This window comes from Festucalex cinctus, chromosome 2 (genome assembly GCF_051991245.1).
Source record: "Festucalex cinctus isolate MCC-2025b chromosome 2, RoL_Fcin_1.0, whole genome shotgun sequence".
NCBI lineage: Eukaryota > Metazoa > Chordata > Actinopteri > Syngnathiformes > Syngnathidae > Festucalex > Festucalex cinctus.
In genome coordinates, this window is record NC_135412.1 from 9,217,062 (window position 1) to 9,233,577 (window position 16,516).

General features: G+C 39.0%; 1 protein-coding gene across 1 annotated transcript in view; it reads left to right on the forward strand.

Moving 5' to 3' along the window:
• The window catches only part of LOC144013617 (cadherin-4-like), a 273,004-nt gene that overhangs the window by 161,132 nt on the left and 95,356 nt on the right, over positions 1-16,516 (forward strand). Inside the window, exon 4 of the mRNA XM_077512700.1 lies at positions 16,088-16,314. Within this exon, the coding sequence (XP_077368826.1) occupies positions 16,088-16,314 (227 nt within the window). The remainder of the gene's footprint in view (positions 1-16,087; positions 16,315-16,516) is intronic.

Here is a 16,516-nt window from a genome sequence, read left to right on the forward strand (position 1 = left end):
AAGTAATAATTAGTAATGATCGTTTCTTTGATGGTTTCATTAGGACAACACCGCAGAGATGCCTGATAAACGCAATGTTGCTGTCTCTATTATCTCTCTATCAGTCGAGGCCACCTCACTGTGGTCTGCATATTCAAACAATATAACAGTTGTCTCCCACCCGAAATACATCTCATTAGAGATTCTTGGATGGTAACTTTTTTTCTTTGCTGTTATTGCTCACAGTTTCTCTTAACTGTTGTGTCTCAGAGATGGAGAGCGGTGGTTGAGGTCTGTTACAGACGCCTTCGAACATGAAGAATGCATTCTTATTAATGTTAGCTTATTAGTATAAACATTGACATTAGCTTATACTGGCCTCTTTTTAATTTACTTTCATTAAAAAAAAAACAATTTTCATACAGCTGTTGATAAAACGGTCATGCTGGCCTTACGGCATTACCACCTTCTGTTCATTATTAATTTTGTGTTTATCTAGCTTTGGTGGTTAAAAATAGATCCTGTTTTTCTATGTTTGACGTCAATTTGATGTTATTGCTCTCCATTAGTTCCAGTGGCCAAAGCCACATTAACAAAATGCTCTCTTTCAGAAAAACTTGGAGACAACAATTTCAGTTAACTCATTTACTCCCAAACACGTATAAATACGTTCTATTTTAAATATTACCATGCTCCCAAAGTTGTATTTATACGTTTTGGCTTTGATGCAGCCTCTGAACTGAAGAGAATGCTTGAAGCAATGGTAGTTATTACAAAAGTGGCCAGCAGATGGCAGCAGAGTATAAGCGATCAAAAAGCTCTTTTCCCCCTAGTTTTAAACAGATTTGTAAATAATGATGAAACTTAACCATATTTTAATGCTAATTGATGCAAAATGGAAAAAGATAGAAACATACTTTTTTTCCTGATGAAAGAAGAGGCTCTAATCTTTCTTTAGGTAGATTTCATGTTTTTATAGCAATAAGACACAATATTCTATGGGCCTTGCAAAATCAATCAAAATCCAGTAAAATAGCGAAAATGTCCTGGGAGTGAATGAGTTAATAGTGTAGCATATACACGCACATGAACAGACTGTTGGTACTCTCCTTAAAGAAAGAAAAGCCTGACATGGTCACTAAAATAACAAATATTGAAAATAAAAACATTCGCTTGCCAACTATGTCAACTTCTGAGTGTATGCAATCATCAGGTTAGGTATAGCATAGCATGTGATTGTCACCATTGCCCTTTGTGCACGCAGGAACCAAAAAACAGGACAGTGTGCAGCCCTTTTGAATCCAGCTGTGTAGTCTGAATCATTTGCTCTTTAATGGCAATCATAACTCATCGTGCAGTTTTAATGGGTTCCGCATTAACAGCGTGGTAGCTGACTGTGGCTCATCTGTGCCTAATGCTCCATAGCTACAGGCTAAAAAGCTCCCTCCTCACTTCCTCCTCTAAAACCCTACTGTTTACTTTATGCAATCCCACTTTGCAACCAAACTTTGAAAAGGTTCAGTTACTGCTTCGCGGTGTATAAATGCAGCTTCTTTCTCTCCTGAGAGTGTGGTTACCTATATTTAGCCATTAAAGGTTATATTTGCTCATTATTTCGCATGAGCAGTGCAGTCAAGTCTCACTTGTCACGAAGCGGAGCACCTTCCGATGCTAATGAGGTGATCCCGTGGCCGTGTGTCTATTGGCCATGTCCCAGCAAGGTGTCAGTCTATGTGTAAAATGTGCTTTCAGTCTGCTTTTGGCACGCAAAGTCCAAGAATAGAAGAAGCCCTGGTGAAGCCTTGCAACTAGGGAATGCTTCGAGTGAGAGACAGTGATTGTGTCAAAGATGTGACAGATAATGATGGACATGCTTGGATATAGATTCTGTTTTGGGGCTCAAGAAGGAGCTGGGATGATTAAGTCAGTATCTTATCTTATCTATCTATCTATCTATCTATCTATCTATCTATCTATCTATCTATCTATCTATCTATCTATCTGTTTGTCTGTCTGTCTATTGTGTTATATACTTATCTTCATCCTCATATTATATCATGTGGAGGGGGCCTCAGAGGTGCTTGCAGCAACAGATGAGTGTGTTGAATTTAATTAATCACCTTAACTGATTTAAATTGTGTTCAGAATGTGCAATGTTGGTCGGTAAGTGAGGGAGGAGCCAGGAAAGAGGTAAAACGCCAGGCTCAAGCAGTATTTTCAGCAACTTTTTGGCCCACGTGATCAAATTGGAAGGAAAGCCGCAAATAAAGAGGACAGTGATTATTTGCAAACCCTGCAAATTCCCACCACGATGAATCCATTGCTGTGATGGATACAGAACAAAGACAGGTTTCCCAGTTTGGGCAAGTAGTGAATGTCTGCAGCAGTGATTAGAGGATTTTTTATTTTTTTTATTTTTTTGTCTGTGACTGGAAACACAAAATACCGTCATGTGACAGCAGGCGAGTCACAGTTCTATGCAAGTTTGGTGTATGGGCTGTCCATTGTCGGTAAATATGGATCATTACTAGGGGTGTGCGCAAAAAATCAGCAATATATCGTTGCGGGCCTCGTTACAATACACGTATCGATACACAGGTGTCAGAATCGATATTGCTCGTTAACTTTAAATAGGCAGTTAACGTTTGCCTTTGCAGCTTGCATTGTACCTAAAAAATACAAACCAGCAGCGTCTTTGAAGTTAATTGCCTTCAATTAATGTAAAAATAGCTCACCAGTGTTTGGAAACTGTGTTTTGCTAAGATAAATGAAAGCAAGGAAGAATATCAACATTTATTTACTTAGAAACTTAACATGGCACGTGTCTTAATGTACCAATTTTCAGATATTTTGTTTAAAAACAAAATAGAATGTGTTACATGAAAAAAAAGGCTGTTTTTATTTTCCCGAATATTAAAATGAGCACATTTTAGAGCTGTATTTTTAATGCTTTGATATTTTTGCTCATATTGGCTCATGCTTATTAATAAATGTTCCCGGTGTGTCTGTGAAAGCTGCTCCTTGCTCTGCAGTGCCTGCACATTTTTAGACCAGGCATGCCGCTTGGTGGTAAACCAGAAGAGATGCTAACAAAAATATTTTTTGTCAGTCAGCATAACAAACATATCCTTTAGGTGACTGTATGACTGTTATAGAATGCAAGAAAATTAATGTAATATATCGGGAGACGTATCGCCTTGAAGATCAAGTATTGGGATACATATGTATCGGGATACGTATCGTATCGTGAGGTTGGCAATACCCAGCCATAATTATTACTAGGGGTGTGAATTGCCTAGTACCTGACGATTCGATTCGTATCACGATTCACAGGTCACGATTCGATTCGATACCGATTAATGCCGATACGAATTTATAAGTCGATTGTTGCGATTTTTTTTCATTCAAATTTAGAAAATACTAATCAGTAAGCTTGTAGAGTGTAAGATTTATATGAAAATGTATTATTTATTTATCTGAAATTTCAGTCTTATAGAGGTTGTAATCTGTTTCATGTTTGAACAGCATTAAAATAAAATATTAAGGCTTAATGTTCCGTTCATATAACATTCTTCCATGCTCAAGGTGTGAATCCTAACCCGAAGTCAGACGTTTTGTTGAATATTTTTCTATTAAAAATGGAAGTTTAAAAATCGATTCACACACACACACACAAAAAAAAAAAAAAAAAAAAAAGGCAATGATGATAAGACGTTGAATCGGTAAGACTACCGAATGAACAATTCTGAGCTCTTAAAAAAAGAAAAAGAAAAAAAAAAGAAAAAAAAAACGATTTTTTTTTTATTGAATCGATTCGAGAATCGCGCGATGTAGTATCGCGATATATCGCCGAATCGATTTTTTTTAACACCCCTAATTATTACTAAACATTGCCTCCTCCCCTGCGATTGGCTGGCAACCAGTCCATGGTGTCCCCCGCCTACAGCCCAGAGCCAGCTGAGATAGGCTCCAGCACCCACCCGCGACCCTTGTGAGGACTAAGCGGTCAAGAAAATGGATGGATGGATGCATTGCCTCCTCCCATAAAATTTCAACCCCATCGACTAGTTGACGTCAACTTAACTTTTGTCACATTAATGTCAACTTAAATAAGCATGAACATGTATACCTTAGTGTTTGCAATTTGCATGATTTTTTTTTCTCTTACCTTGACATCTTTGTGAATTGAATCAGGGCTCCTATTTGCATGGTGTTTCACATGCACACTGTGTGAATATAATGGCCATACAATTAGTGACAAGCCTGACCATGTTGCACTCAGGCTGGCACCATCACCTAGTTCATCCTCCCAAGGAGAGAAAAAAAAAAAAAAAAACCTTCACTCTCTCCATGCTTGTTTGCCCAAAGCGTGCAAGGATTAGCTGAAGCGATTATCAGAAGCTTTTGCACTTTTGTGGAGATGAATCATGGTAATGCTCCTCTCCCGATGCGTTTCAAAACACATCTACTTGTGTCAATTCTAACTGGAGATGTAACACAAATACTATTTCATTTTAATTTAGTATACTACATTAACCTCTGTTTTAGTTAAATCAAAGCATTTTGCTTCATTTGCAAAGATCCATTGTGTGGGTCTTTGATACTTTTGCATCAGAAAACTCTTTCTGTTGTTGCTTCACAGCTAATGATGTGTCGTATATGTTTCATTGGCTAGTATGTTATGTATTTGGCAACTAACCGCCTAAACGACTTTCATCTCTTCTGCGTCCCTTTTAACATTATATTAACTTTGTTCTTGCGTTTTCCACTTCCAATTATACGTTTGCGCTGATGCTGCAGATGGTGTGGTCTAATTGTGCAGTCGTTGTGCTGTTTTTCAGCCTGCCTCCCTCTATGCCATCTTGCAGGCTGAACAGATGATCACAGCCTCTGGTTTCTCTCCCGTAGTCCAAAAAGGCTCTTGAGGATGTTCTCATTAACAGGACTTGTCAGAGCAACCTGCTAGCTCTGCTAATTTATTTCCTTTGTACAAAGCAGGCTGGAGAAAACACACACATGCAATTCATAGTGGCGCACAGGTGCATATTGATGCGTATATCTCTTACTCAAATACCCTTCCAGTCACATTTGGCCTTGACTCAGACAGGCTAAACACCGCATGTGGCAGTTTCTCAAAGAGGGCCAGCTCCAGGGCTTTCTCCGAGATTGCACAACAATTAGCGACAATCAAGGTTAGCGCCACACGGCTGACAAATGATATATGTATTGTTTACAAAGCACCCATATTGGCCCATGTGCACAGGAGGATTTGCCATGACATTACACCACCGTTTGTGTTTGCACACAAGAGAGCGTTTTTCTCAACAAGTCCCCCTTACCCACCCACTTCTGTAAATCTGGCCGTGTGCTGGCTCTACGAGCAAGAGCCGATGTGTGTTAAAGCGCCTTAAAGGGTGTTGTTGACGTGTAGGTGGTGCCTGACAGCATTGCCATATCAGCGTGTACCTTATCAGCTTCAAAGCATTCCTGTGCGACACAGTTTACAGCCACTGGAGACAGATTTGGACCGGGCAACCCATTCGTGATCATAAACGTGTATACTATACACTAGAAACCTCTTGGTCATTATTTGGGCATTGCCTTGTTATTATCGGTAAGCTTTGAGGCGCATCTGGCTTGACACTAACACGTTAGAAGCAAATTCCATGCACATACACAAAATGGCACAAACATGCCCTCGGGAAAATGTTAGTAATAGTCTGTGACTAATGTTTCTCCTTTAGTTTGCGTGATGACACTACGTTCTTGTTTAACCACACCTACGCAATCATGTTTGTATGATAACCTGGAGGCACATATGCTCAGCTGACCTCAAATTAGAGTTACCACGGGAGGTTGGACATTCGTTTAAATCAGGTGTGGCCAAGTTCAGTCCTCGAGAGCCACCATCACGAGCTCATCAGCGAGCTTTGCAGAAACCTGATAACGATCCTGATCATGAATCAGGTGTGTTAGTGGAGAGAAACATGGAAAACGTGTCATGTTTTGGTTTTGTGGGGGTGGGATTTTGTTTTCTTTTGGTGTTTTTGGTTGTTTGTCATGAGTTCCTTGTCTCTTCCCTTGTCCCGTTATGTCTAACCACGTCCAGCTGAGTGTGTCTTCCCTTCCCACTGTGTTGACCAATCAGCTCCCCAAGCCTCTTGTATCTTGCCCAGGTGTCTGTTGTTTTCTCGTTACCATGTTTATTTAGTTAATCTGCTTTGTTTCAGTTCTTGTTGAGTCATTATTGTTCCTGTCCTGTTCCTGTTCCTGTTCCTGTTACTGTCCCTGTGATCCCATGTTTTCCATGCCATGCCTTGTTGCCCTCGTGTTTTCGTCATTAGTTTGTTTTTGACCTAGTTAATTTGTATTTTTCCGTAGTTCCTGGTTTACATTTTTTGTTAATTAAACCCATTTTTTACTTGCATCCCTGCCTTGCCCTGTTTTTGTTGCCCTCTGCATTTGGGTCCTGCCTTCTTGGTCCTACTGAGACTGCCGCAGCAGTTTTCAATCAGTTACAGAAAATTACAGAATGTATTGTTGGTGATTGTGCAACAAAATTCTTTGTTCAAAGTGTATCATCATCTTTGTCCAGGCCAGTTTCATTAGTTGTTGTTGTTGTTTTTTTCAATAATAACAGTTCCAGTCCATGTCACACACCCACACACAGCCACCAATTGCATGTTGCAGTCATTGCAGTGTCCCCATCATCCCCCAGATTTGACAGATCACTCTTCTTTTCAGGGAAGAGAGATTATATCATTTTTACCACTAAAAATATGATCTGTTTCCTCCATTGAGATTTTGTAATTACATGTGTTTTCCCACAATTTAACAGCTAGAGGGTTTCCTCTGGTGTATGCCTTGACCCCTATAATAGGAAAAACAGAACCTTTTGAAAAGTTTTGATCGAGAGATGTTGATTAGATTGCAGAAACGCAGACTGTGTTTCCTCCAGCAGTTGAGAAAAGCAATTTGATGCTGTTTGCTTCCTTGGGCAAGCTTGAGAAAAATGTTATGAAAATGTTTCTTTTCGTTTACACCAACCATATTTTGTGCTTCCGGGCAAACACTGGGGAAAAAAGAACAAAACTTCAAACCTTTTGTTTGTATGGCCTTTACAAAGCTTTTTGTATACAGTACAGTGTATATAAAATATGTCACTATTTCATGTGTTTCCTAAAGTAATAACTGCAGTATACAGCAGTGCAGCGGTCACAGAGTGAGCACCGCGAACAGTTCTGTACTGGTCGATTTTAAAGAGGGAAAACATTTCAAATATAGTTGGATTTTTTTTTTTTTCCCCCCCCAACCTTGAGGCTACTCTGGAGGGTTGTCTGAACAAGGTTAGTGGAATTAGAATGCGTGAAAGCTAAGCCAAAATGTTCAGAGCTTGACTTGGTGCAAAGTGCTGACAACAACAGTCTCACTTGAAGTGAACTGTACTCTCGCAAAAACAGCCGTCACCCCTCTCTGATCTTTGCTCGTCTCATTTAACTATGAGCGTTGCTGCCACCATCAACAATGAGCTGCCTCACAGAAAGCAGTTCGTATCGCACGCACACACACTGACCTCTCTATAGTGCTCTTTTCTGTGTTAAGTCCGCTTGGTCAGACTGGATCAAAAGTCTGGCTGCAGGGGTTTTGACATTGCTGTGAAGAAGTACTGACAGTCACGATATCATACAAGATTTGGGCCAATTTGAATGTATACTGTTCATATCTATGTCCATGACTGACTTTGTAGACGATCCAGAGAATTCAATGAGACTCACACACATTGTTTCTTTTTGCTTCAAAGGGCATTGCCGGGATAAAAGCATAGACTTTCCTATATACATAATATTTCACTATGTGAAATATGTGTCAGTATACCCGGCAGAACTTTGTGCTGTCCAGACAGTTTTTGCAAATAAAGTTAATGAAGTTAGCGCCTTCTTCTCATTCTGTTGAAATTTCTTTTTCTCTTGTTTTCCAAAACGGGGATTTTCTTTTCATGAAAGTGAATATATTCTGCAAAATCCTATTATCTCATCTCTGTCGTCTTTACTAATCACCACTAAGGCCGGTCTTTAATGTCCAAAAGACTGATGTGTCCTTATTTCTATCACAGAATGTGTTCGTTTGTCTTCTTTTTTTTTTTTTTTTTTGTATATCACAAACACACAAGAGGGCGGCATGGTGAATGACTGGTTGGCACGTCCGCCTCCCAGTTCTGAGGATTCCGACTGACTTACCCCTGACAGCGTTCTGTGACACGAGTTCTGGTCCGGTGTTGGACGTGAGGAAAATAGTCCAGCAAGCTGGCTGGGGTCACGGAAATAAAAGCGTTTTTCTTCTAAAAACAATTTGTGTTCAAAAGAGTGATACATTTGCATCATTAAACTCCTTTTCTGAAAAAAGTCAGACGCCATTACCGCCAGGCACTACGTTTCTGTTTGTTCGTATCACTGCGCGGCGCCCTGTAGACAGTTGATAGACGCGCAGGAGACAGCTGCTAGTCGCGCCTTTCGCCGTCGAAAAGAAAAACAACTTGTAGATTAGTGCGCGTCTCTCAGCTGCATGCGGGGCACCGTGCAGTGATACGAACAAACAGAAACGTAGTGCCTGGCGGTAATGGCGTCTGACTTTTTTCAGAAAGGAGTATTGTGATGCAAATGTATCATTCTTTTGAACACAAATTGTTTTTAGAAGAAAAACGCTTTTATTTCCGTGACCCCAACCAGCTTGCTGGACTATTTTCTTCTCGTCCAACACGGGACCAAAACTCGCGTCACATAACGCTGTCAGGGGTAAGTCAGTGCTGATCGCACACACTGGAGGTGAGGATGAAATAGAGATTCATGTCAAAAAAGCCGAACTATCCCTTTAAGAGCTGAAAAACATAATATTCAAAATATGTAAAATATTACTGTGATTTAGATGAATATTAAATATTGTTTTTAGGAATAAATCCTGTGTTTCATTTTGCTTTGCTATTGTATTTAAATTTTGGTCTCTGGTCAAACCAAAAGTCGACTATCTATGCTATTTGTAATTGAAACAATTACATACACAGGAATGGAGTGATGAGACACTTTCCATGTCTGTCTGATGAGCGTCTAACAATGATGCTTGACTGTCCTTTCATCATACAGATTTTTGTCCTCTCTCATTATCATGGTAATGGACAGTGAACTTGGCTATGTACACTTTCTCGCTGAGTGTCAAACTTAATGTAGAGCTTCTACTCTGATTCGACTGCACTCTCTCTGTGGTAAATATAATCATCCACCATACTTATTTTTTTTTGCATCTGTCTCTTCATGCCGTCCTCTATTTCTATCTGTGTACGCTCCATCACCCTCCCCCTTATTCGTTTGCTCTCTCTTGGTCTCTCATCTCATTCTCACTACCCATCTGCTTGGATCTCTCAGGAAGCTGGCCCAGTTAACCTGTTTTAACAGCCATCTGAGCAGCCATAACCATCCTGGTGTGGCAAGTCTTCCATGAGCCAGAAAGCCAGCACCAGGATGCCCTCCCAGTCTCTGGGTTGGAATTACATACTAATCTTTTGTTTTGTTGATGACTACAATTTTATGCATGCATGCACGCATGTCCAATTGCACACGCACTCTAAAGGGTAAAAAAATAACCCAATTTGGTCAAAAATTGATCGATCTGTAATCATATTTTCCGCACTATAAGGCGCACCTAAAAGCCTTCAATTTTTCAGAAGATCCCGCCATCTTGGATCGCTAGCTAATACTAATACTTTACCTCAGAGAAAATAATAAAACAGCTGTTTATTCATTTTGGGAGTGAATGGAGTTGTCAGAAAGCTGGTTTGTAATTTTGTAAGTTTGACTGACATATCTGACTGTTTTGTTGACATTCCCTTTCACGCAGCACCATCTAATGGATGCATAACGTAACCCCAGACTCTACTGTAGCGTCTTATATATGGAAAAAAGTTTTAAAATATGTCATTCATTGAAGGTGCGCCTTATAATGCGGGTCAATTTGATCCCCAAAATTGGGTCATTTTGTGTAAAGCCACTCAAAAAATGGGTTATTTTGAATAAAAACAATCACAAAAATTGGGTCATTTTGTATAAAGCCACTCAAAAAATTGGTTATTTTGAATAAAACAATCACAAAAATTGGGTCATTTTCTATAAAGCAACTAAAAAAAATTATTTTAAATAAAACAATCACAAAAATTGGGTCATTTTGTATAAAGCCACTCAAAAAATGGGTTATTTTGAATAAAAACAATCACAAAAATTGGGTCACACATGCACAAACTCACCCCACACACACACACAGGAGAACCATTAAAAAATATAATCCTGGAACATAATGTTCAAGTTCAAGGTGGTTTGTGTGGGCTTGGCTGCCATTGATTCCCACGTAATGTGAAACCTGCCTCCTCCTCACTTCCATCCTTCTCTCTCACCAACACTATCACCGATGAGTGAGTGTCAGTATTGAGGTTTGCTTTCAAAGGTTCCCTTGCAGAATTGTAAGGCAGAGTGACATCTGTCATCCGAATGGTGTTTCCGCACCACACTTGAACAAGTAAAAACATATTAATCTAGCTCTCAGTCGAGATCTTCAACCTTGCATTTGCAATATCCCTATGAGCTTTTTCCCCTCGATAATGTTCAATTCATCTGATTGCTGCATCCAGATATCTTCCATGCATCTTTCCCTCTCCCATGGAGTGTCTGCCTTTTACTTTGTTTTCAACACTCGTCAAAACTGTTGTGCGTTCCTTTGTGTTTGGCTACTTGCAGTAAAACTGAATATGAAAACCAGCGTTGGACAATCCCTCTGAATCATTGTAGAAATCAATCAATTGAATGAATTATTATAATTACCTTAAAAATGTGAACCCGCCTGACTGCGCGGTTCAAATATGGGTGATGGTGGGGCGGGGAGGGTCACACATGGATGCACGATCAGAGGTAGAAGGCGATCTCCAAATACCCATTCACAGTGGCCAACTTCTTGCTGTTCATTTTACTGTTAATGTACTTTTGTGACAATCTCCTGCATGGAGAAAATTTAAATGGAATGAATTGGGAGTCGCTTCGATTGGCCAGGATTGGCCGGGTTGCTATGAAGCTCCTTTCAGATTTTTATTTTTTTATTTTTTATTTTTATTTTTTTGCCAACAAGGATGATGTAATGTTTAGAGGGGATGATTGGTCATTACTGATTAAAACCTGGAAGTGTCGTAAATGGGGCAACTTTACAGCTCTCCAAATTCATGTCCAAAAATAAAAACACTCAAGTAATATCGGCCTTGATTCTTTTGATTATTGTGGTACTCAAGAAAAAAGAACAAATCAAGTGAGTAGAATTTGGTTTTGCAATCAAACTTCAGTTGAGGATGTTGCAAGCATTTTAAAGTCTGTGCTCAATCAATTTAATTTGAAGGTTTAGATTTGTGTGTTTGTTTGTTTTTAGTCCAATAAACATACTTATTGATTAACACCAAAATCTAGTTTCCTTCTTGTGATGCTTTGAGCTATCGTATTTTCGGTATTTTTGGGATGTGACTGGCTGGCTGCTTGAACATGGAGGCACCAGATCAATGCACAATGTGGGCATTTTGCCTTAGATGCTGTTTAGGTGCAGCACAGTGCCGTTGGGCTTCTCTGCTCTGTTGTCTCATTCATGTAAGGCCTCTTTTAGCAGCATCGACCTGAGGAGCTCCTGGAGGTCTTTTTGTATTGATGCAGGAATCTTGGCATTCTTTCTTTCTTTAATTGGTGCAAAACAGGTTCTTGTTACTGGTTTTCTCCTTTTTGTGGGTGGACAGGTGCATGAGGTTCATGTCACCTTTGTTAAAAGTTGCACGTTCACAGTGTGTTGTTAATAATCAACACCTTGTTTGTGACCATGTCTTCTCTGACATGTTGCAGTGTTATTTCTTAATAGGTATTTTTTTTTATACTGATGTTGTAAGGTCAATCTTCATGTTATGACATTTTGATTAACATCAGAATTTGATTTGAAAACAAAATCTATTCATCGCATCCATCTTTTATATCCTCACTGGGGTCACAAGAAGCAAACTTGAACTGATTACCAGCCAATTTCAGGGCATGTATACACAACTATTCAGACTCACATTCACTCCTAACGACACCTGAGAGTCTCCAATTAACCTAAGAAGCATGTTTTGGAAATGTGAGAGTAAACCCAAGTAGGCTGCCCGCAGTGAGTGTATGCCAAGTCCACGCAAAAAAAAAAACTAGAGCCTAGGTTCGAACCTATAACTGTGTGGATGTTTTGGGAACAAAATTATTACCGTATATTCTGCACTATAAGGCGCACCTCATTATAAGGCGCACCTTCAATGTATGACATATTAAAAAACTTTTTCCATATATAATGCGCGACAGTAGAGGCTGGGGTTACGTTATGCATCCATTAGATGGTGCTGCGCTAAAGGGAATGTCAACAAAACAGTCCGAGAGGTCAGTCAATCTTTATTAATAGATTACAAACCAGCTTTCTGACAACTCCATTCACTCCCAAAATGAATAAATGAATAAACAGCTGTTTTATTATTTTCTCTGAGGTAAAGTATTAGTATTAGCTAGCAATCCAAGATGGCGGGATTTTCTGCGCATGCGTGTCACCGATAGCGTCTTGACAGCGAGACCTGTTGCGGCTCAATATTGATCCATATATAAGGCGCACTGGATTATAAGGCGCATGGTCAGCTTTTGAAAAAAATTGAAGGCTTTTAGGTGCGCCTTATAGTGCGGAAAATACGGTACTTAAATCCTATTCAACCAAACTATTTGCCATGTTAGAAATTTTAACAAAACATTATTGTACTTGATTGCCTATCCATGTGGGCTGGAAGATGTAATAAACAATGATTAAAAATAATAATAATTTGATGATGCTTTACTCACTGTTTATTTGGGGTCACTGTTTCAAACTTTTAAAGAATTTCAAAATATGTATCAATATGTTCTGTGAGTTTAAGAGACTGATTATAACAAACACCATCTTGCACAACACTCTAGTTCTTTTTTCCCCCTGTCATGCAAAATGAAGGAATTATCTCTTCCCACTTGAGACTCTCTCTTATTTAGTTGCATATGGCAGGTTAACTTCGGGTTTTCATGTGAATACGTAATGACAACATGAGAAATGTGTTCAAATTAGGGCTGTCAAAGCCAAAGCATTAACTATGTAGAATAATTGTATTGATTCAAACCATTAAAAGAAATGAACTCAGTTAACACAATTATATGTACTTCCTGCGGTGGCCTATAACCTCTTCTCACACATGCAGCCAAACTTAGAGGAGGATTGGCATGAAGATGACTTTTTTTACGTGCTTGATGCTTGTTGGAATCATCCACCCAGTCGTTTCACACTTTGCAAAGCCAAATTCAAATAGCATATTAGTTGTACGTCTTTGGCGTATCATCTCAGAGCAAAATCCCCTTGCTCAAGTTACCTCCACGGGGCCTCACAAATCAACGTTTGCGGGAGTTTTGTGCTCGTGGGCAGAACTAAACCTGCAAGCGAGAAGTTGAAAAATTGTTTCTATGGGAAGAAAACAAGAAAGAAGCTGAATCCATTTTGATCATTTTGCTCAACAGATGTATTTGACACAAGTGTTCAAGCTATTGGTACAGTTTTTGAATCTAAACACTTTTTCATTTGATGATTTTACATTAATGTCAAGATTTTACTCAAGTAATAGAAGTAGAAAAATGTGATTAATTTTGATGAATTATGGAAAGTTGTTTAATTATATTTTAACTAGTGCTGTCAAAGTTAAAGCGTTAATTGATTAATTAATCACAAAAAATTATCGCATTAATCATTGCTTTACCACAGATTAATCACATTATTAATTTTGACTGCAGATGATCCTTTTTAGCCAACAGTGGATGGTTACATTAAAGGTAGCTGTTTGAGTTTGAGCAATAAACATAACTACCGGTACATGCATTAAAGTAAAGAATTTAATAAATGTTTACATATGCCGTAGGTAATTTTTTTCCCATTTTAAATTATGTAAATAATTGATTAGAAAAAGCAGGATGAGTGTGTGCAGTGGATATACATTTTTGAAGACGTCCTCATAACATTAAATGTCGAAAGAATTAACACAACAGGTGCGCTTCAAATTTAGTGGGCAAAATATATTGGAAATAAAAAGCTTTTTTAAGTCAGTGATTAATCATGATTAATCAAAATTCTAAGATGTGATTAATCTGATTAAAAATGTAATCGTTTGACAGCTCTAATTTTAACAATATTAATTGCCTAACCGCAAGAGTTAAAAACGTTACGTTGAACATAGTGGTATGCCGCAGCTCCTCGTCTTTGAAAAGTAAAAACTTTTGATGCCCTTTATTGCCATTTCAGTCTCAAAAACAGAATTATTAAATGTACAAATGTTTTTCAGTCTGATGGCATTCCTGTAGCCAATTTCCTTATTGACAGCGGAAACTATTCAGCAAGCTGACCTTCCACAGTGTCCATTGATTGAAAAGACTTCCAATTCTGTTGTGATAGGGTAAACTGTGATTTTCCTTTTTGTTTTGATTTCACAAATGCTGTACCATCGATGTGTCTCTTTGCTATTTTAAGAGTGATGGCCCAACAATTGAAGGATAGCAAGACTGACACTTCTTCATAATTTCTCCCTTCTGTACACTGTGCCTTAGAAACTTAGATGAGGGTGAGAGTGCATTTTGCCTCTTGTCGTTATTTGTCAAACATGTTCTGTCCCCTCCCGTTTAATTCAGGACAAAGGCCTTTTTACTGAGTGGACAGGATGTCAACTCTCTCTGGATTTCTGCCCATCTGCTCCGAAAGAAAAGGATTGTGACACAGGATACGCATATTGAGGGTCCAAGAAAGCAAAAAAGTCGGGTGGACTACTTGCAACGGAAGCTTTGTTTCTGATGTCTGACAGACGTGAGAAGACGATGTAAAACGACAACAGTGACAGCCTTCAGCTCAGGGTTTCATGCAATGTGTCTAGACATTCAAATCCCCGAGAGAGAATAGGGTGCCTTGAGGCAGGAAAGAAGCAAGAATCGGCGAGCATAGTGAGCACTTGTCTCTGACTCAGCCTCGCTTGAACTGTGTTAATTTCATTGCAGATCATACAGATAAATATACTGAAGAGAAAGCAGTTCTGGTATAACTGCACTTTAATATACAATATCTAAATCCTATTATAGTTAAAGAAGTCGGAGTGGGTGGATGTTTCTTTCTCTTTTTGTATTTCAAGCTCATTTGCTGCATCTAGGCACTGTTTTGAATCAATAGTGTGCACACAGAGCAAGAATGCTTGAATGTGTTAATTCAACCCCTTTATTTCATCCCAGAAACTTTTTTCTTCAGTATTTCTTCCTAAATGATTAAATATGTCATTCTGAGCATGCTGCGATTGGCTGGCAACCGGTTTAGGATGTACGCCGCCTACTGCCCGAGGCCAGCTGGGATAGGCTCCAGCTGGCAGATGAAAATTTGATTTGCAATGTCTCAAATTTTAGGAGCAAAACACCACCATTTAGAGGCTGTCTGGGGCCCTGATAATACATACATACATACATACAAACATACTTTTAACATGGAAGTTATACATGAATAAACTGCTGTGAAAAATACAAACTGACATGCACTCATTAGTCGTCAAAGGCAACAGCAGAAGAAAAAAGCATCAAGCATGAGACAAATCTGGTTGAAACGGGTACATGTATTTCAATTATGACCTTCGAATTTTTGAAATACTGAAGTGTCTTTAGGTGTAAGTGATATGGATAGAACTCAATGATCTATGATTTTTTTTTTCCCTAAATAGTGTCAATTTGATACACAAAGATCTTGGGTTGCCCACAACAGACTTGTTTTCATAATATTTGGTCTGTTGGGGAAAAACAACAACAAGAATGCATTGACACTGAAAGAACTGTCAAGAGTTTTATTCTTGTGAAAGCTTGACCTAAATAATCATAGATGGATTTGAGCCAGATCTCACATTGTGATAGTGTATTTCTCAACTGTGTGTGTCTTTCTTCATCAGCTGCATTAAAGGAATCATTTTCTTCAATGTTCCTCCTCTTTTCTACAGTAAAGTTTGATGACTGCATGGGGAACAAAGACGTGGTTTTCGAGAGCAGCGATCCCAACTTCAGTGTGAGGACAGATGGGTCCGTCTTTGCTCAGGGAGAAAGCGCTACCTTGGATGAGCCAGTCCAGTTTAAACTAACAGCAAGTGGTCCACATTCGCATGTCTGGAAGACTGTGATCCAGCTGGCACTGATAGACCCCCCTTCACCTCAACGAAATGAGAATGAGGTAAGTCACAATAACACAAGAACACTTCACTTCAATTTGTAATTATCAGACAGTGATTCAGCCTCATATTACATTCCGACTAGCGGTGATGCTAACAGCCATGAATCAGGTCAACACTCCTTGGGGTTTGAGGAATTCAGAGAGATTGAGAAGGAAGTGGAGTAGCACATGGTTAAAAGTAATAGAATCATGCTGTCACAAG